General features: G+C 46.5%; 1 protein-coding gene and 1 non-coding gene across 3 annotated transcripts in view; one reads left to right on the top strand and one right to left on the bottom strand.

The window, feature by feature from the left end:
* DOCK1 (dedicator of cytokinesis 1) overlaps positions 1–21535 on the top strand; it is a 568807-nt gene that overhangs the window by 447991 nt on the left and 99281 nt on the right. For both annotated transcript variants that reach the window (XM_018041175.1, XM_018041176.1), the window contains exons 31-32: positions 4591–4691; positions 16171–16229. In XM_018041175.1, coding sequence (XP_017896664.1) covers positions 4591–4691; positions 16171–16229 — 160 coding nt within the window. The remainder of the gene's footprint in view (positions 1–4590; positions 4692–16170; positions 16230–21535) is intronic.
* MIR2284D (microRNA 2284d) lies at positions 3273–3333 on the bottom strand. Its single transcript, NR_129664.1, has one exon. It is a non-coding gene; the product is annotated as a microRNA 2284d (primary transcript).

Here is a 21535-nt window from a genome sequence, read left to right as displayed (position 1 = left end):
TTTATCATATAGAAATATTTAATTTTTCTGTAGTCAAATTTGTCAGTTCTTTTAAAGGGCTTTTTGAGGTTTATTTTTTTGCTTGGCAAATCCTTCTTTGATTATAAATTTAACTGTTTTGTTTATAGTTGGTATCTGATAAAGCTTTGTATTTCTACTTTAAAAAAAAAACTTTCTAACATTGAATCTATCTGTGATTTCTTTTTTTTTTTCCCGATTCTTTTTTTTTTTTAATTTTTTGTTTTTTGTAAATTTTAAAATCTTTAATTCTTATATGCGTTCCCAAACATGAACCCCCCTCCCACCTCCCTCCCCACAACATCTCTCTGGGTCATCCCCATGCACCAGCCCCAAGCAAGCTGCACCCTTATGTCAGACATGGACTGGCGATTCAATTCTTACATGACAGTATACATGTTATAATTCCCATTCTCCCAAATCATCCCACCCTCTCCCTCTCCCTCTGAGTCCAAAAGTCTGGTATACACATCTGTGTCTTTTTTCCTGTCTTGCATACAGGGTCGTCATTGCCATCTTCCTAAATTCCATATATATGTGTTAGTATACTGTATTGGTGTTTTTCTTTCTGGCTTACTTCACTCTGTATAATTGGCTCCAGTTTCACCCATCTCATCTGATTTCTTTTCCTTAAGCATTTTTTTAAATCAACGTATAGTTATTTTACAGTGTTGCATTAGCTTCAGGTGTACAGCAAAGTGATTCAGTTTTATATACCTCTCTATAGATTTCTCTCTTCATATATCTATGTATATAGACTCCTTTTCACATGTTTCCATTATAGATTATTACAAGCCATGTAATGTAGTTCCCCGTCCTTGTTGTTTATCTCCATCTGCTGGAGGCTGGAGTTTGAGTTTTCTTTTCCCTACATGGTTTTATGAATAAATTATTCTCTCCCAATGATTTGAAATGCCACCGAGAAAACCCACAATTACAGATGCACGTGTGTATCAGTTCTATTTTTTGTTGTATTAACTATGGGTTGTATACCCAGCTAGTAGAGCCATGTCTTCCTGGTTAGGATGTTATTGCAAAATTATTTTGACTTTTTGTGCATTTCCTCTTCGATGTGAAATTCCGAATCACCTTGTTAAACTTTCTAAGCATGCTGTTTACATTTTAATTGGGTTGAGTTCATAAAAGATCGTAGTAGAATTGTAACAGCATTTGGGAGAATACTTGGCAGCATTTATTTTTTCCCATCCCACACAGGGATATTTATGCCTTTTCTCTTGTCCTTCATTAGGTTTTCTCCTTTTATCCAGGTAGGCCATGCCTGTCAGGTGCTGAGCCACATACCGATGGCTGTGTGTTTCAGGTGTGGCTGCTGAGTGTGTGTTATGGGTTGTTGCTGACCCTGTGCAATGTCTTCATGCATTTGGTCCTCTGGAAGTTCCCCTCATGCCCAACATCTTGGCTGCAATGAGCTCTTTGGGCCCTTATCCCTTGACAGGTGTGGTTTGATTGCTCCACTCTAGAAGGTTCTCATCCTCCCATACCCAGGGGGAGGCCTGGGTGCTGCACGGCCAAGACTGGCTTCCACATGTGCTCCAGGCAGCAGGTCCTCCCACAAGGCACATTTCCATGTTTTGATGTCCTGGTGTTCCCAGACACTTCTTTCTCCTTTAAACCACTCCTCCCTGTGGGCTGTTACTCTGCCCTCTGCTTCCCTCTGCTCCTCCCTATCCTGCTTCTCATTTCCAGCAAGTACAGCACAAAGAGCTCTTATTCTCAACATTCTCCAAGTGAGCTCCCAGCTTGCATCCTGTCACCTCCCCCAATCTGTAGTATATATTTCATACAAACAGAGGCCTTCCCCTACGTAACTAGAGTAAGACCACCACACTCACACCATTCTCAGCGCTCACCAGCCCCAGGCCACGTTCAAGTTCCATTAACCCAGTCACGGAACTTGTTGCTTCTCAGGTCAGCATTGTGAATGCTGTTAGTTGTCACAGCTCAAATCATGCATAGCTTACAGGGATTTTGTTTGTTTGGTTGGTTGGTTTTTTGTTTTATTTATTTTTTTTTTTGGCTGCAGTGCACAACATGTGGAATCTTACTTCCCCCACCAGGGATCAAACCCACACCCCCTGCAGTGGAAGCCCAGATTCTTAACCACTGGACTGCAAGGGAAACCCCGACAGGTTTTTTTAATGTTTGTATTTTTATGTGATTTTTAAATTTTTTGTATTTTATGAGTGGGTAGCTCTAAGTTCACAGCAAAATTAAGAGGAAGGTACAGAGATTTCCCAGAAACACCCTGCCTCTAGCACCCAGAGCCTCCCCCCATCAACATCCCCCACCAGATGGTGCGTTTGACACAACTGCTGCACCCACGCTTACCCATCATAATCCCTGAGTGCTTACTTTGCATCAGGGCTCCCTGGAGATGTGTTGTCCATTCTGCGGGTTTGGACAAATGTATAATGACGTGCATCCAGTTTCATTGCCCTGAACACCCCCTGTGCCTCTCCTACATATCCGCCCTGCCCTGTGTGTTCAGTTTCCGTGTGACTTTAGTCTGCTCCAGCCTTAAACAGCTCCTCCCTCTTTCCAGGCTGTCCTGTCCCCCACACATCAGCAGAGCACAGGCCTGGCTTTGCAGACCACCCCACACTTGGGCCACCTCACATCCCCCAGGCATAGATGCAGGCTGCACCCTGGGAGAGAGACATCACAGAAGTTATCACCCCACCTCCCCCAGCACAGATGCTCCCAGCTCCTGGGGGCCCCTAGCAGTGGCCAGGGGAGTTTTGAGGTGAGCAGTAGTCAGCCTCCTAGTTCCAGGGTACAGAAATCTCCTGTGGGTTCCAGTCTTGCTTTATAGGTGGACATGCTGAGTCTCCAGGCACGCGGTCCACAAGGGAACCTCCTTCAGGGTGTTCAACTACTCTGTTCCCCTAAACATCTCCTAAGGTGGGGTTTCAGGCTACCTGTAGCTCAGCTGTCGTCCTGGCCCTGTGTGCATGAAGGGAAGGAAGAGAGAGTTAGTGAAGCTGGCATTTAAGAAGACACATTTGTATTTCTGTTGATGCTTTTTTAAGAGCAGTAGGTATGCATTAAAATACATTCTGGGTCCTGCTCTTATGATGACCCTGACTCCAACATGGCCCAGACATCCCTGCTAGAGCTCTGAGAGAAGGGCATTGCGAGGGGATGGGTGGGCGTCAGGGCAGGTGTTAGTTCCGAAAACAAGAAGAAACTTGTACGTTACTGATTTGAGCCACCCTGTTTCTTACATTGCGATGGCCAAAAAGTTTGTTCAGGTTTCTTCTGTGACACCCTATGGAAAAACTTCAGTGAACATTTTGGCAACCCAATAAAAGGGCCTAAATAAAAGAGAAAGTGCCTTGGTAGGCAGGAAAGACTGGCTTGTGAGGTCCGGGGTGGGCCGCTGGGGACCCTTGTTCTGCCTCACCTTGTTCTGTTCTCTGTTTTCTGTGTTTTGGGGCAAGTCTCTGAACCTCATCTGTGAGCTAAGGGGACCAGCACTTACCTGGTTCCCTGACAACCCAGTGAGATGCTCTAGTCCTGAAGAAATGCCGCTTATGAAGAGTAGCAAACACATGGACCCTTTAGCTACATCCATGCCTGAAACTTGCCACCATTCGTCTGGCAACTGAAGATAGCCAGTTATTGTTAACACCTTATTTTTATCTAACTCTTTATAATCATCTCACTTGATGCAATAATTATTACCTTTGTTTATGATTCCCTGGTGGCTCAGATGGTAAAGAATCTGCCTACAATGCAGGAGACCCAGGTTTGATTCCTGGGCCAGGAAGATCCCCTGGAGAAGGAAATGGCAATCCACTCCAGTATTCTTGTCTGGAGAATCCCGTGGACAGAGGAGCCTGGCAGGCTACAGTCCATGGGATCTCAAAGAGTCTGGACACAACCGAGTGACTAACAATTTCACTTTCACCTCTGTAAATTAGCGATTGAACAGCAGCTGTTCTTGAAATATGAACTATTGGGTGTTTTTATGTTGTTCTCAATCATCTAGTGTTTATATATATATTTTAGTATCATAAAAATGATAAATTATAGAAATCTGTATACTGTTAGGTAAGGGGCTCCATGATACAATATTAATACATTATTGACCTGAGATGTATTATAGCCACAGGCATTAGTTTCTGCAAAAGTCCCCTGGTCAGTAATGTGTTAATAAGAGCTAAAACATATTACATGATCATCACCACCCTCTCGGCACCGCTGGGGGGGGCCTTAGGTATCTTTATTCCTTTGATCCTTCCTTCAGCAGCCCTATCAGATAGGTACTGTTGAAGTTCCCGCTTTATCTGTGGAAACCAAGGCACAGAAAGATTGGGTTATTTGCCTCAGTAAGTGGCCAAGCTGCTAGGATTTGAGCACGTGCAGTCAGAGCCCACACTCAGCCCTGAACCGCACTGTGGGTGGCTGGTCAGCCATGTACACGTAGAGGACACAGCTTTTTAACATCTCACAGGCATGTGCTGGGCAAACGCTAAATGTCTCGAAGCGTTTTTGAGATCCTGTATGGATCAGTTCTACGCCTTAGCATCTCCCCTTTTTGGTTTACAGCTGTGGAACAACTATTTTCACCTGGCCGTCGCCTTCCTCACTCAAGAGTCCTTGCAGCTGGAGAATTTTTCAAGTGCTAAGAGAGCGAAAATCCTTAACAAGTAAGTCCACACAGCTCCGGATTCATGGGCAGGAGCCTGCAAGTCTATTAGAATCATCTTCTCATGACCTCTAAGCCAACTCGGTACCAACTGAGATGTAATCATGGTGTAATGAGAGGGTGGTTTCAGATCATGAACTGGGTATTGCCTTTTCTAACCCGTGAGTCCAGGTCGAAGATTGCTGGATTCATTCTGGTGGGTTGCCGGTCCCTGCCATTGAAGACTATTAGCGCCACCCAGAATAGGAGTTTGGGGACGTAATTGCTTTTGGTCTGTGCTGTGCTGGTGTCATGCCATGTATGGTTTGTGTGTGGCTTAATTCTCCAATGTTAGTTTCGAGCAAGGAGGCTACTGATGGGGACAGCCCATTGTGCAGTGGTGAATGGTCTGAGGTTCCTTCTTTGCCAGAGATGTCCCTGGGCCTCTTCCCAGCAGGAGATCTGAAGGGCTTAACTCTCCCTGTTATTATCCTAAGAACCTCTCAGAACCCCAGGAAAGACAAGATTCCTACCTGGCTCTTTCAGCAGTGCATCCTGAACAGCTCCGGGTCCAGGGTCAGGAAAAGAACCCTTGCGTGGGGCTCTTTGCAACCCTTGGGCGGTCTGAGGACCTGTATCCTCTTTCTGCCTCCGTTTCACCAGCATCTCAGTTCTATGGGTGCTCAGAGGGAAGACAGTGAACCCTCCTGGGGGATCTGTTCATCGATACAGCAGTATTTTGCCAGCACATCATGGTGCTGAGTCAGCCGTCCCTGTTCAGCATTTCGTGATCCTTCTGTGCCATGCTGTTCCAAGGCGTTGCCAGCCTGGCGTCTGGGGGTTAGAGATTCGAAGGTATCTCCAAAGGGGAAAGCTGCTCAGCCGTCCCTATATCCTGGGAGCGTGTGTCTCCCTCATGGAGGTGAGGTTGAGATCCAGACAGCTCGAGCCAACAGCGGGGCCCAGTCTTTACCAAGTTCCCAGCACAGTCCACCCTTAGAGACGCCTGCGGAGAAAACCTATGTTTAAACCGGAAATCTGCCTGAAAAGAGCTGACGTCTCCTTCCCACTTTGGAGAATAAAAAGGCTTGATTCTGAGCATTCTCTAGATGAGGGTGCAGCCCCTCATTCCCTGGGCCCTTTACTTGCTGCTGCAAGAGCCTTAACATTCAAGCTAAAGCAACGCCAGGAAATGGGCCTTGGCCGCCCAAGGAGACGTTTGCTTCCCCATCACGCTGTACCTTCTGAGCTTCAGAGCCTCGGAAATTTAAACATGGCCGGTTGGTGTCTGCCCTCCCTGACCCGGCAGGGCCACTGATCGGGCTTTTAGAATTCTCTCTCTCTCAACCATTGGAGGAGAAATGCCGGATTGCCCCTTTGAAATTGTCCCCTGGATGCCCCGAGGGAAAAAGCCCCAAGCGCTCCAGAAGGTGTCTTTGCAGGAGTGTCTCAGCTCGGGGGCATCCTCAGGGTTCCTCTTCTGGGGCTGCTGGCTCAGTGTGTAGCTGTGACGGGCCCCCGAGGAGACCCCATTTCCAGTGTCTGTGAAGAGTGCTCTTGGCCTACGAGGCCGCATGGCTGAGACGCGAGGCAGGTTCGTCTGCCTCTGGCTGCACCTTAAACACTTTACCATCCGTGTTCAATTTTAATTTCTAAATAGCAAAACTTGCATAAGAAATATTAGGAGGGCTTCCACATTGTTAAGTGGGTATGCTCCAATACAAGACAAAAAGGGTTTTTTTGTTTTGTTTTTTTTTAAATGCATGACTGAAGTGGATCGCAAGTGCCGCCTAGGTGCCTTTGCAACCTGGAGTTGGCATGTGATGGTACTTAGCTTCAGTGGTGAAGGAGGCTGAGTTGTTTACCTGAGAGCATCATGCCAGCGAACAGCCATCCCAAAAGGGGCTGTCTGTGGGGTCCAAAGGGGTGTGGCCCCCTCTCTAAGCAGAGATGCTCTGCGTTGTTGCAGCATGAGTGAGTGGCCAGGATTGGGGCACTTGGGACTTGGCGCAGGGCACAGGGATTAACCCCAGTGGTCAGGGCAAATGGCTGGGTGCTGATGTCTAGCGCAGTGGACATTGTAATGCGGGTGGCTACTTTTTTCTAGAAGGGAAGGCCAGGGGGTCCGAAAGTGGAGTCGTGCCCACTCGTTCTATCACCTCTGACTGTCTCCCCATCAGCCTGTCTGCTGCTGCTGGGTTTGTGAATCCAGCCAAGGATTCACTGTGGAACCCACATGCCCCCGGCTCCTCTTCCTCTCTGCAGGCCCCTCAGCTTCTTGTATCTTCCCGGTCGACAGCGCTGTGGCCAAGAACAACAGAAAATGCCAGGATCGGAAGATCTGCCTGATCATTCCCTCCTGTTCAGCTGCGTGTCCTCCTGATGACCTAGGTTGGGGAGATAATTAGGATATTTATTCCAGAGGCGTTCCCCAAAGTGCACAGGAGTAACATTAAAGAATGGGCCATACCGTGCAGAGCACTGATTATGTCCAACCCAAATTGAGTACAAGATTTGGCAATGAACCACGAAATAAATAACCCTTAGGAATCAAAGTCCATAATAAGAACATTTAACTGACTCACCTTCAGACATCCTTGGCGCTAGTGACTCCTAACAAAGGACAGAGTAGTCGACAGAACCTGACCGTCATTAATTCCCCCACCTCCATCCTCCCATGCATTTTGCACATTCCGGGGGCTCAGGATATTTTGAGTCCAGTGTGAAAGAGCTGGCTTAGAATTAGCAGCCAGTGTGGACATTTTCATCTCTACGACATCATGTGTCCTGGTGGGGACCGTGGGGTGCTGTGGCTGCATATGGGCTTCTGTGTTCAGAACCAGACTTCTTTCTGAGAGAGGAAGCGGTTCATGAATGGGCCTCCAGCAGATCTAAGCATAAAATGCTCGTTTACAACTGTCTGCTGGGAGGGTAATGCTTGATGGCCCACCCCGGGTTGGTGCATGTGAACTTGCGTGACTCACGTGTTATTCCCGTTACCCTCTTCCTCACTTGGTCCCGGGGTGTTTCTCATTCCTTTTTAGTTCGTTTTGTTTGAACTAAAGAAGTCTATCCTCAGATACCTGCCTGTTCTTAGAGGACAGGTTTCACTACTGGACCAAATACCATATGTAAAAAAAAAAAATCATCATCTTTCCAAACACTGGGTTCTAAAACAATAGTGAGGAGTTGAGTGTATGCACACTGCTGTACATGCTACTTTTTAGGGAAACTGAAAGGAAGAAGTACATAGTGACAAGCCTTGCTTTGCATGTGATCTAATCAGAAGCTGTGGTAGAGCCTTCCAAATTATAAAAGAAAATATGATGTTTAATTTGTGTTTATGCTATTTTTTTCCCCAAGAGGCTCAAATTATTGCAAATAAATTCACTATATAATAAGAATTAGAAGGGAACCAGAGGAGATAGACTCAACAAGCTGTGACCTGTGCCAAGGTCCTTTTGAGAGAGTTAAGTGAACTGCTTTTGGCTTGCGTACATTAGTGATACTACATTCCTTTTATTTGAAGTATAGTTAATTTACGATAGTAAGTTTCTGGTGTATAACAAAGTCTTACTGGGACTTCTCCTTTGCCTTTGGATATGCGGTATCTTTTCTCGGTGGAATCCAACATTCTCTGGTAGACGCTTATTCAGCAGTGAGTTATAATTTTGGAGTTCTCGTAGAAGATGAATGCTCTAAGCGAAAGATGGAAAAGCTCTATACAGTCAGCAAAAACAACACCAGGAGCTGACTGTGGCTCAGATCATGAAATCCTTATTGCCAAATTCAGACTTAAATTGAAGACAGTAGGGAAAACCACTAGACCATTCAGGTATGACCTAAATCAAATCCCTTATGATTATACAGTAGAAGTGACAAATAGATTCAAGGGATTAGATTGGATAGACCGAGTGCCTGAAGAACTATGGACAGAGGTTCATGACATTGTACAAGATGCAGTGATCAAGACCATCCCCAAGAAAAAGAAATGCAAAAAGGCAAAATGTTTGTTTGAGGAGGCCTTACAAATAGCTGAGAAAAGAAGAGAAACTAAAGGCAAAGGAGAAAAGGAAAGATATACCCATTTGAATGCAAAGTTCCAAAGAATATTAAGGAGAGATAAGAAAGCTTCCTCAGTGATCAATGCAAAGAAATAGAGGAAAACAATAGAATGGGAAAGACTAGAGATCTCTTCAAGAAAATCAGAGATACCAAGGGAACATTTCATGCAAAGATGGGCACAACAAAGGACAGATGTGGTTTGGGCTTAACAGAATCAGAAGATATTAAGAAGAGGTGGCAAGAATACACAGAAGAACTGTACAAAAAAGTTCTTCATGACCCAGATAATCACAACGGTGTGATCACTCACCTAGAGCCAGACATCTTGGAATGTGAAGTCAAATGGGCCTCAGGAAGCATCACTATGAACAAAGCTAGTGGAGGTGATGGAATTCCAGCTGAGCTATTTCAAATCCTGAAAGATGATGCTGTGAAAGTGCTTCACTCAATACGCCAGCAAATTTGGAAAACTCAGCAGTGGCCACAGGAATGGAAAGGTCAGTTTTCATTCCAGTCCCAAAGAAGGGCAATGCCACAGAATATTCGAACTACCGCACAATTACATTCATCTCCCAAGCTAGCAAAATAATGTGCAAAATTCTCCAAGTCAGGCTTCAACAGCACATGAACCATGAACTTCCAGATGTTCAAGCTGGATTTAGAAAAGGCAGAGGAACCAGAGATCAAATTGCCAACATCTGTTGGATCATGGAAAAAGCAAGAGTTCCAACAAAACATCTACTTCTGCTTTATTGACTACACCAAAGCCTTTGACTGTGTGGATCACAACAAACTGTGGAAAATTCTTAAAGAGATGGGAATACAAGACCCCTCACCTGCCTCATGAGCAACCTGTATGCAGGTCAGGAAGCAACAGTTAGAACTGGACATGGAACAACAGACTGGTTCCAAATCAGGAAAAGAGTACATCAAGGCTGTATATTGTCACCCTGCTTATTTAACATATATGAAGAGTACATCATGCGAAATGCCGAGCTAGATGAATCACAAGCTAGAATCAAGATTGCTGGGAGAAATATCAATAACCTCAGATATGCAGATGACACCACTCTTATAGCAGAAAGCAAAGAAGAACTAAAGAGCCTTTTGATGAAAGTGAAAGAGGAGAGTGAAAAAGTTGGTTTAAAGCTCAACATTCAGAAAACTAAGATTATAGCATCTCATCCCATCACTTCATAGCAAATAGATGGGGAAACAGTGGAAACAGTGAGAGATTTTATTTTTGGGGGCTCCCAAATCACTGCAGATGGAGACTGCAGCCATAACATTAAAAGACACTTGCTTCTTGGAAGAAAAGCTATGACCAACCTAGATAGCATATTAGAAAGCAGAGACATTACTTTGCCAGCAAAGGTCCATCTGGTCAAAGCTATGGTTTTTTCAGTAGGCATGTGTGGATGTGAGATTTGGACTATAAAGAAAGCTGAGTGCTGAAGAACTGATGCTTCTGAACTGTGCTGTTGGAGAAGACTCTTGAGAGTCCCTTGGACTGCAAGGAGATCCAACCAGTCCATCCTAAAGGAAATCAGTCCTGAATAGTCATTGGAAGGACTGATGTTAAAATTGAAACACCAATACTTTGCCCACCTGATGCGAAGAAGTGACTCATTTGCAAAGACCCTGATGCTGGGAAAGATTGAAGGTGGGAGGAGAATGGGACGGGACAGAATGAGATGGTTGGATGGCATCACCAACTCAATGGACATGAGTTTGAGCAAGCTCCGGGAGTTGTTGACGGACAGGGAGGCCAGCGTGCTGCAGTCCATGGGGTCGCAAAGGGTCAGACTTGACTGAGTGACTGAACTGAACTGATATAGCAAAGTGACTCAGTATTTTTTTTTTTTTCAGATTTTTTTCCATTATAGGCTATTGTAAGATATTGAATATATTTCCCTGTACTGTACAGTAAGTCACTGTTGCTCATCTATTTTATACAAAGCACTGTGCATATGTTAATCCCATACTCCTCATTTATGACCCCACCCTGTCCTTTTCCCCTTTGGTAGCTCCAAGTTTATTTTCTTTGTCTCCTCCTGTTTTGTAAATAAATTCATTTGTATTACATTTTAGATTCCACACTTAAGCAATATCCTATGATCCTTGTCTTCCTCGGCCTGGCTTCCTTCACTTAGTGTGATCATCTCTAGGTTCATCCAAACTGCTGCAAGTGGCATCGTTCCATCATTTTTATGGCTGAGTAATATTCCGTTGCCAGCATATACCATACTTCTTTTAGTGATGTGGTTTTTACTGACCGTGATAAAACTTTATGCAGTGGAGGACACATCTGACCCTGTGTCTAGTTAGGCTTATTCCCATCAGTCTGGGGTCCCTCCTCCTACCTCCCCAGAAGTTACCAGTCTTTCCCATAAAAACGGAATTGTCTCAGCCCACCGATCATCTCCCCCAGCTCCCCGCATGCGTCCCGGCTCTCCCCGTCCTCCCCCCGCTGCTGGCTCTGGCTGCCAGCCGGCTCCTGTCTGGGCTCCCAGAACCCCGTCTAGGTTTTCCTTCTCCTGTCTTAGCCTCTCCGCGCTGTTGTCAGCCTCCTCCACCCAACCATTCGGTGATGGAGCTCCGCAAGTCTCAGTGATTCTGTGGTCTCCCCTTAAGACAGCATTTTTCAGTTTCAGCCCATGTGCATCTCAATCCTTTGTTGGGCCAGGATAGCAACCTAACAGCCCGTTGTATTAATTTTTTTTAGAGCCATCTGCCGTAAGGTAACAATGAACACAAACTAAGTGGCTTGAAACAACGGCAATGCATTGTCTTCCAGTTGCAGACACCAGAGGTTGAAATCAAGGCATCAACAGAGTTGGTTCCTCCTGGAAGCTCAGAGGGAGCACTTCATCCTTGCCTCTCTCCTACCTTCCAGGATGGCCCCATCCTTCGCGATGGTTGGGGCTCCCATCCTTCATGCTCCTCAGCTGCACCTTCATCCTCACATGGCCCTCCTCCCTGTGTCTGTGTCCTTAAAGGTCTCCTTTTCCTGATAAGTGTGCCAGTCATTGGATTTAAGGCCTGCCCCGTCGAGCATGACTTCATGCTAACAGGATTACTTCTGCAAAGATGCTCTTCCAGACACACTCTCATTCATGGACAGCAGTGGTTAGGGTCTTAACAGATTTTTATGGAGGACACAATTCAACCCACACCAGCCAAGACCAACATACCTCTTTCTTTCCTTTTTATCCCCCACTCAAATAGAATATAAGAAAGCATTCGAGTTCATGGCAGGTAGTAAAGTTAAGCGTTATCTCATGAAACTTTTGTGCACGTATATTTATGTGTGTGCCACTTAGTATATTTCTCATTTCAAGAAAATTTTTGAAACTCACCAATCTGCCTCTGAAGCCTTGGTTCACAACACAGCCCGCCTCTTAAGGGGAAACAGTAAGGCAAGCTCCCTGTCCTCCAGCCTCCTTGCCTTCTGTGGTCCATATACCTACCTATCCCCACCTTGCCCCGGCCACAGGGCCTTTGCACCTGCTGGTTACGTCCCATATCTGTCTGAATTACAGCTTTCCTTCTTCAAATCTGAGAGTCAACGTTACTCTCAGAGCAAACTTCACCCACAGCCAACCTGGACCCACTCCCCTTTTTCCTAACGAACCATGATCATGGCCCTTTGAGAAAAACTATATACATGTACATGCATGTCCTGGGTCCATCTCTGCTACTAGGCAAACAGGCCCCGCACAGCTGTGCACTGTGTCTCTTCTGCGCATTATATTACTGTTCCCGTATTAGCTCTGTGCGGGCCTCCAGGACATATTCAGTAAATCATGAAGCAACGAGTGATGCTTGCTGAACAAATTAGTCTCAATGACCATGGAAACCATGGGGGGATGCTGTGAGGAGGCCCGGCCTAAGCTTCTAAAGGAAGGACCAGCCTGACTTCACTGTTTGCTCAAACAAACAAGGGCAGCATCTCGTTCTCCCCAAAGCCTGGGAGACACGCGTCATACCATCAATACCCCAACACCACAGATGAAGAGACCGTGGGTCAGGGTGGTCAGGTGACTTGCCCCGTGTGCTGGGACTGGGGCTCGGTTTGCTGACCCCTCAACTTGGACGACTGTCTCTGGTGGATATGCTGTTTCTGCTTCTTGGGGTGAAGATTCAGGATAGCAGGTGCTGAGATGAGGCCGGGGAGACCAGAGTCATGCTGTTTTGGGTTAGAGCTATAGGCCTGGATGTGGCGTCTGAGATCTATCCAGGCTCACATCTGAAGGATGCCTCCTCGGGGCCCTTCGGGCTGGCCCTTTCGAGGTGTCCGCTCACCGTGTGGGTGGGCACAGGGCAGCTGGGTGTGGTCAGAGTGCCTGCTGACCCCAGCTTTGCGGAGACAGGTGTGTCATTTCACCAGCCGGAATCTCTGCTTCCTCAGTGGGAAAGTGGCTGTGGGAACGTCTCTTTCCTCACCGCGTGGGCTTACCGCAAGAATGAAACGAAACACTCGCACCTTGAGGGATGGAACAGTGCTGTGCTGTGACTCGTGGGCACCTGCCTCTCTGGTCCTCAAGGTGCGGGCCGGGGGGAGGGACAGGGATTTGTGGGAGTCTGCGGACTTGCAGTCTCTTCTCCTCTTGCCCTGTGACCTTGGCCAAGTCATCTTGCCCCCCCGCCCCCGAGGACTATCTCTCAACCATCAGTCTTCAGGATGGACTCTCATGAACCCTAAGGCCGCCAGCTCTGGATCCCAGGTCCTCTACATTGCTGCTTGTCTCTCCTCCTTGGGAGACAGTATCTGAATGGTTCAGGAATCCCTCCTAAGTTCTGGTGACAGCTGTGACTCCATTTGTGGATTACGCTCAGATGTGCATGGATTCGTCAAAGCTGCCTGCTTTATTAAAGCTGGAGAAAAGATCAATCTTGCTGCCAGGGAGATGCGGTCCTGTCCTTCACCTTCAAGCTCTTTATGCCTCCTGTACCAGCCTCGCACTCCTGTGTCTTACTTGACTATTAAAACGGCATGTTTATCATCTTTATCCAGGAGGCCTAACTCTCATGAGGGATATATGCTCAGATTTTTGCTCATCCTCCCTGTTCTCAAATACTTGTGAAGACGCATCACTTTCCACAGAGAAGATGGTGAAGCGTAACTGAGCAGTGTAAGGCAAGCATCCTTGAGCCCTGCCCAGCACTCAGCCAACACTGGGAGCAGGGATGCTGTGTGGAGAAGCAGGGGACGGAGCTGGCTCCCCTCTCCTGCGGTCCCTGCATCTACTTCATCTCTGGACAAGGGGCCGGTCGCCGTAGAGCTTGAGACATCCATCAGGTCCCTCCTGGTGATCCAGACCGAAATGGCAAACGCGCTACAGCTGGGGCTCCCTTGCCCGTTACCTTTCTGAACCTCGGGGTTTAATTTGAATCAGTGTAAGACCTGAGAGAGGGAGTTTGGTCAGGGCGAGAGAGGCTCGGACACTGATGGAGATCAGCCTGGCTTTCACCACTCGTACTGTTCAAGAGATACCATTCCAGACTGGGAAGCAATTGCTTGGCAGTTGCAAGGGTCTTTAGAGTGTGTGTTAGTAACTGACAGCACCTGCCTGGGACCAGGCTGTCACCTCCGTGGGGCCTCTGGCCTCCCACCTCGCTGTGCTGCAGTCTGAACGCCTGGAGGCAGGGGCTGGGGGGTTAGTGTCCTCGAGGTCCTCCCTGCAGTGCTGCCCTCCTTGCTACCCCACGCGTGTGCTTCACTGGGAGGCAGCTCGCACCCCTGGACAGCGAGCACCCGCCCAGCCTGGGGAGGAGGCATCCGCACTGGATGGAGCGCAGGATCCCCTCGCCAGTCCTCCTCTCCCGGCAAATCCTGGGAGGAGGGTCTTCCCAGCCATCACGTGGCCAACCCCCTGCTGGCCTGGCCTGGGCTGCTGGGACCCCTCTGTCATCCTAGGGGAGCAAAATGGGGATGAAAACCAGCTCTCTGCGCCTCAAAAGGAAGCACACCTTACTGGTGCTCAGATCGTGTGCCCCTGGGGTGTTTTGGGGTGCCAGCTAGATACCGAAGGGTGGCCGGGTCCCTGCTCACTGTATCTTGGTGGTGGGTGCAGACCCGGGCGGAGAGCCCTCTCTCTCTCACTCACAGAATTTACCCGTCCCAGTCGCTGGGCAGCGCTGCATTCACCTCGGAGGACCGGCTTGTCCTCGGAGGAAGGGCGGTGACACTGCCCACTCTGATCAGTTTCTCCACGTGTACAGCCTCCTGGCACCTGTCCGACTGGGATGTTTCCAAGGTTGACTTCTCCAAGGGGAGCTGCTGGGTTTTGTTTATCTTTCTTGGTTGCAATGATTCCAGGGTCTGTAGTCCTTTCCTGCTAGAAGTGACAGACAGGTGCTTCGGGAACACGAGACTCTGATGAAAGGTGGCACCAGCTGGGGCTGTTGAGGTACCAGCACGATCTCTGCCTCCGGAGTCACAACTCGGTCATCCGTAATCAGAGCTTTCTTCCCATGTCAGCTGACACGGGGACACACGGGGCAGGCGCCGATCCACAGCTGTGATGCTGCAACACTGTGGGATAATTTTGCAAATTATTATTTTTAATATAATCAGCCTTTTCCTTAGGCAATAAAGGGAAACGTTAAATTGCTCACAACCTAATAAAGGTTTATCTTCTGGAGCATCAAATTCTGTTTATTCATGAAACACACACCCCCTCTGCTGACCCACTGGGAAGAAAATTAGCATTTATTTTCCCGGGATAAACAAAAATGGGCTGGGGCGGGGGGGAATGTTTGTTGACATCTCTTGGTGTTAAGTCCTTTCTTACATTGAAAATGATGAAGAAGGATGGGAACTGGGAGCTCCACGGAAGAGGCCTTCCCGGGTCTGATTGCCTAGGACTCCAGGGCTTCATTTAACATGTGAGGCCTGTTAATTGTGTGCCGGGCTATGCAGTTTCATCTGGTGTCTGGTGCCTAGATGCTAATGAGATGCATGCAAAGCAAACTCCCCCTCGGGCCCAGGGACCAGGTTCTCTTTCTCCTGCCGTGAGAGGTGGAAGAAAGGAAAGAAATATCTCTGCACCATCTCCCACATGTTCCCACAGAGGAGAGGCCCTTATGTGATCCGTGGTGATGGGAAAGTGAGGTTTTCAGCTGGATTCCTCCCCCTGCAGTTCCTTTCTGGGGCAGAAGAAGTTGACGCTTCGACACCCTCTTTATCGGCCTCAGGGATGGGAGACTCTCGTTGCTCGTAAAAATAATCCAAGTCTGGACTTGCCTGGCGGCCCAATAGGTTAGGGCTCTACGCTTCCAGGGCAGGGGTCACAGGTTCAAAAACCTGACTGGGGACCTAAGATCCTTCGTGCCGCATGGTGCAGCCAAAGATAAAAATGAGTAAAGACAGTCCACGCCTGATGTTCCAGTGCTGCGCGAGTGACTCTGCTTTTCCTGTCGCTGGTTTTCAGGTACGGCGATATGCGGAGGCAGATTGGCTTCGAGATCAGGGACATGTGGTACAATCTCGGTGAGTAACTGGGATTTCAGGGCATCGCGGTGAACCTCGTGGGTCCGTGGTGGGCAGTGACGCCGGCCCCGCCTGTCAGCTTTGTGGTATCTTAAAAATCCGAACAACTCCTGGCTGCCTTTGCAGTCAGTGCTTTCAGGGAGTAGGAGATGGGAGACCACAGTAAAGGGAAGAAAATCTGATGGTGGAGGAGACAGAAAAGTCAGCAGCGTGCCCTCTCGTGTCAGGCGAGTACAGCTCTGCCTCGGAACGCTTGCTCCTGGGTGTCACTACCGTTTCCTCTTTTTCCATGAATCAAACCATGTAGTTCATCCTACTGGTATGCACGCCATCACTTACTGACTTCAGTTTCACATAATCTACCTTCAGAGGGGTTTGTTTGCCAGCTCAAAACGGGGCTCTGTCTTTCTGTGGCGGTAGGATGAGTACTTGTGCAGTCAAAACAACCAGGGCCGTGTGTGTTTGAGATAAGAAATGAGCATAGGCCTTTCTCACTATAAATCCCCTCTCAGTGTTGCTTTTGCTGCCTCGCCAAGTGTTGGTATGTTGTGCTTTCATGTTTCATTTGTCTCGAGATAATTTCTTATTTCCTCTTTGATTTCTTCTTTGACCCGTTGGTTGTTCGGGAGTGTGGTTTTAAACTTCCTTGTGTTTGTGAGCTTTCCAGTTTTCCTTCTGTTTCTGACTTCTAGCTTTACTCTATTGTGGCAGGAAAAGATACTTGGTATGATTTCAATATTCTTGAACTTGTTAGTGGTTTTGTGACCTGACATGTGCTGCTTGTGCACTTGAGAGCACTGTGCATTCTGCTGCATCTGCTGGGTGAACTGTTCTGTTGGTGTCACTTAGGTCCATGATCCATGGTGCTGGCAAGAAAAATCTCCACTAAACAACCCAACGGTACACTTCAAGGACCTTCAAAAACAAACAAAAATTTAGAGTCTGCAGAAGGAAGGAAATAATAAGGATTAGGGCACAAATAAAATAGAGAATAGAAAAATTCAATAAAATTAAGAGTTGGGGTTTTGAACAGATAAACAAAATTGATAAACCTTTAGCTGTATTACTAAGAAAAAAAGGAAAGGAGACACAAATAAATAAAATCATAAGTGAAAAAGAAAACATTAAAACTGATGCCACAGAAATAAAAAGGATCATATGAGACAATATGAACAATTATATGCCAACAAATTGAATAATCTAGTGGAAATGGATAAATTCCTAGAAACATACGACCTACCAAGACTGAATTATGAAGAAACAGAAAGCCTGAACAGACGAATAATGAGTAAAGAGAATCATCTTATAACAGAAACCAGTCCAGGACCAGATACCTTCACTGGTAAATACTAGCCAACATTTTAAAAAGAATGAATGCCAGTCCTTTTCAAACTTTTTCCAAACATTGAAGAGGAGAGAATACTTCCGAACTCATTTCATGACATGAGCATTACCATGATGCCAGAGTCAAACACACTACAAAGAATGCCAGCTAGAGGTTGCCATCTCTGATGAACACAGATGCGAAAATCCTAAACCAAATGCTAGTAAGCCAAATTCAACAGCACACTGGAAGAGTCATACCCCGGGATCAGTGGGGTTTATCTCTGGGATGCAGAAATGATTCAACACATGAAAATTAGTTAAAGTGATATACTACATTGATTGAATGAAGGGATAATAAGTAAGATTATCTCAATAGATGCAAAAAAAGCATTTGATAAAATTCAAAACTCTTTTGTGCTAAAAACTCAACAAACTTGGTCTAGAAGGAATGTAACTTAATAAAGGAAATATATTGTCAACTAATATCATACTCATTGATAAGGAACTGAAAACTTTTCTCTAAGGTTGGAAATAAGACAAGATGCTTACTCTTACCCCTTCTGTTTAATATTGGAAGTCCTGGCCAGACCAGTTAGGTAAGAAAAAGCAGTAAGAAGGACCCAGATCAGAAAGGAAGAAGTAAAATTATCTGCTTGCGGATGATATGATCATCTGTGTAGAAAACTCTAAACACTCCACCAAAAAGGATTAGAACTAATAAATTCAGGAGAGTTGCAGGGTACAACATAGGAAAGAAAGTTGCATTTCTGTACATACTATCTGTAAAAGAAATTAAGAAAACAATCCCATTTATAATAGCATAGAAATAAATAAAATATTTAGGAATAAAATACACCAAAATCAACTCATAATGCACTAAAGTCTTAAACATAAGGCCTGAAACCACAAAACTCCTAAAGGAAACCATAGGAGAAGAACTTTTTAACATTGGCCTTGGCAAGGATTTCTTGGAAATAACACTAAAAAGTCAAGTAGTCTACGTCAAACTAAAAAGCATTTACACAACAGAGGAAGGGAACAGTAGAAGAAGAAGATAACCTATGAAGTGGGGGAATAAATTTTTCATCCCCAGGTCTGATAAGGGATGAATATCAACAATATTTGAGAAACTCCTACAATTATATGGCAAAAATACAAACAAATGCAAATAAACCAGTTAAAAACTGAACCAATGACATAAATAGACATTTCTCCCAAGAAGACAGACAGATGGCCAGTAGGTATATGAAAAGACGCTCAACATCACGAGTCATCGAGGAAATGCAAATCAAAACCACAGTGGGCCGTCGCCTTACACCAGTTGGATGGCTGTCATTTAAAAACAAAACAAAACAAAGATAAACACATGTTTGCAAGGAGGTAGAGAATTTGGGACTATTGTACACAGCTGGTGGGATTGTAAAATGGTGTATCTGCTATGGAAAACAGCATGGAGGGTCCCCAATAAATTAAAAGCAGAAGGGTCCCATGCCCCAGCAGTCTTAGTCCAGGTTACTTATCCTGATGAACTGGAATCAGAGTCTGGATAAGGCATGCAGTCCCATGTAACTGCAACCCTGTTCACAGCAGTCAGGTGCAGAAGAGACCTGTAGGTCCACCGACGGAAGAACCGGTGAGGGAACGTGGTGTGTATGTGTGTCGTACAGTGAGATACTGTTCAGTCTTAAAAGAGAGAGAAGTCCTGTCATATGCAAAGGGAAGAAAGACGCTGAAGACCGTTGTTAGATGTGAATTAAGCTGCAATTCATGGGGTCGCAAACAGTCGGACACGACTGAGCGGCTGAACTGAACTGAACTGAAGCCAGTCGTAGATGGACAAACACCGCAAGACTCTTCTTATATGCGGTCTCTAAAGGAGTCAAACTCCTGAGAGCAGAGAGCAGAGGGGTGGTTGCTAGGGGCAGGGGTCAGCCGGGGGAGCCATGGAGGTGCTGATCAGAAGCTGAAATGTTTCGTTTTTGCATGATGCATGCGTTCTGGAGATCCGCTGTTGTACATATTAACGTACAATTAACGACGCTGTGTTGTACGTGTAAAAATTGAAGAAGGTAGACCTCATCTTGTTGTACTCTGCAATAAAAAAGAGAAGTAAAATGATGTTAGCACAATGAAAGCAATTTTATTAATAAGAGAATTAATATAACAAAGAAATTCTCTATTAAAATGTTAGCCAGTATGATGCATGTATGGGTGTGAGTCCTGGAGTTGCTAGGGGACCCCGTAAGCAGCTTAAACATCTAGAATCAAAGTACTGGCTCTCAGTGTGAAAGATCTTGGCTACATCCCCAACACACAGCCCTCCAGGCTCTGTCCTGTCCTCGATCTTCCTGCCATCCCTGGGGAGAACGCAGGCACCCCGAGTTCCCAGGGAAGAGACCAAGTGAGTCCCTCCCCAGCCCCCGTCCTGCCTTGACCCTGTCTGGCTGCCTGGCCTCTGTCACGTGACTCACAGGGCTTTCCTCACTTAGCTTTCTAGGCTGTAAGATAAAGAGGTTGGATGGAAGCTTCCAAGAGCCTTCCAAGCCTGAAGTTCAATAATTCTTGCTATATGTATATATATGATGATCTCAGTAGGGAAAAGTTCAGGCTGCTTGGATAGGGAGGAGGCCGCCTCATGATTCATTTTAACTGATCTGGCTCTGACGGGCACATCTGTCATGCTTCCTGGCCGGTCAGAGACTTCGGGCCTCCCCCATTCGAGGGAAGGGCAGGGGAGGGCAGGCAGGGATGGAGGGAGTTGTTCGTGGCTGGACAAGTAGGAGCCGGGGGCTTTTCCAGATGCCAGGGTCCAAGTATGCTGTGGGTTCTGCTTTCTGTGGCTGGGCCGACAGTGGGCACCCAACATACTTCTGCACCAGGGCCCTGTCTGAACTCACCTTTCACCCCTGCCCTTCCTGAGAGAGTAGCAGCACCTTCTTCTGAATTATCCAGTGTCAACTCTAAAGTCCAAACTGGGAGCTAGTCTGTTTTCCCTAAAAAGACAGTTCCAGATGTGTTTTCAAATGCTTCCTTCCAAAATGCCTTGGTAGTCTTTTTATCATTTAGGATAAGAAGAGACGGCCATCCTGGTAGATACTCAGGTTATTAACACTCTAAAATGCATCCTTCTTGTTTGATTAGTAGTTGCTGTCTCAGCTCAGCTCACCCAGGACTGCCTCCTTCTCTCTGGCCTTCAACTGAAGGACCCCTTCCTGGCACAGAGGGAGCCTCCAAAAGCCAGCTCAAGCCCCGGCTGAGCAGACCAATGGGCACTCCTGACACTTGGGTGGTCTTTTTTTTTTTGTTTTTAACTCAAAAGTGTTTTCGAAGTCATCTCTGGAATCCCTGAGATTGATCACTGTTTGAAACTGACTGCTCACGTGCTCTGTGTGATCTCAGTGAAGCAAGGTGAGATGGCCCTGGGGAAGTCTGAGCTCCTCTGTGAAGCCATCTCCAGGTCTTCATGAAGGCTCCACTGGTCAGCACGGTGGGCTCTCTTAACATCACCTGTCCTTTTGCTCCAAGTAGGCAGAGTTGAGCGAGTAAGGAAGACTTTTGATTTGCAGTGTAAATGATGTCATTAAGAGAGAATGTGTCCAATTCTTCCGTGTCCATTGCTGATTGGAATACGGTGATTCACACATCTGAGCCGTGTTTGGCAACTTTTCACCTGGGACCTTTGACTCTGCAAAAGAAGCAGCCAGGAGGTCAAATGTAAACCTAAACCATGACTGTGATCCATGAGGGGCAGGAATATGGTACCAGAAAGAAATAATCATCAACCCACATGATTGGGTTCCTTGTTTAAAATAATAATAATTTTTGAAAGTTTAAAGAATAATAAACATATCAGCTGCTCACAAGATCAGGCCCAAGCAGCCTCTCAAAATGACTAAGGCCAGCTCTGGGGGTCACCACAGTGAGGTCACTCCATGGAGTCACCTCCGGCCACCTGGCTCTTTCTTTGCTGTTGTGAATCT

The sequence above is a fragment of the Capra hircus genome, chromosome 26 (genome assembly GCF_001704415.2).
Source record: "Capra hircus breed San Clemente chromosome 26, ASM170441v1, whole genome shotgun sequence".
Classification (NCBI taxonomy): Eukaryota; Metazoa; Chordata; class Mammalia; order Artiodactyla; family Bovidae; genus Capra; species Capra hircus.
Note: the sequence above shows the minus strand (reverse complement) of the source record. Positions and strands in the feature narration are given on the sequence as shown.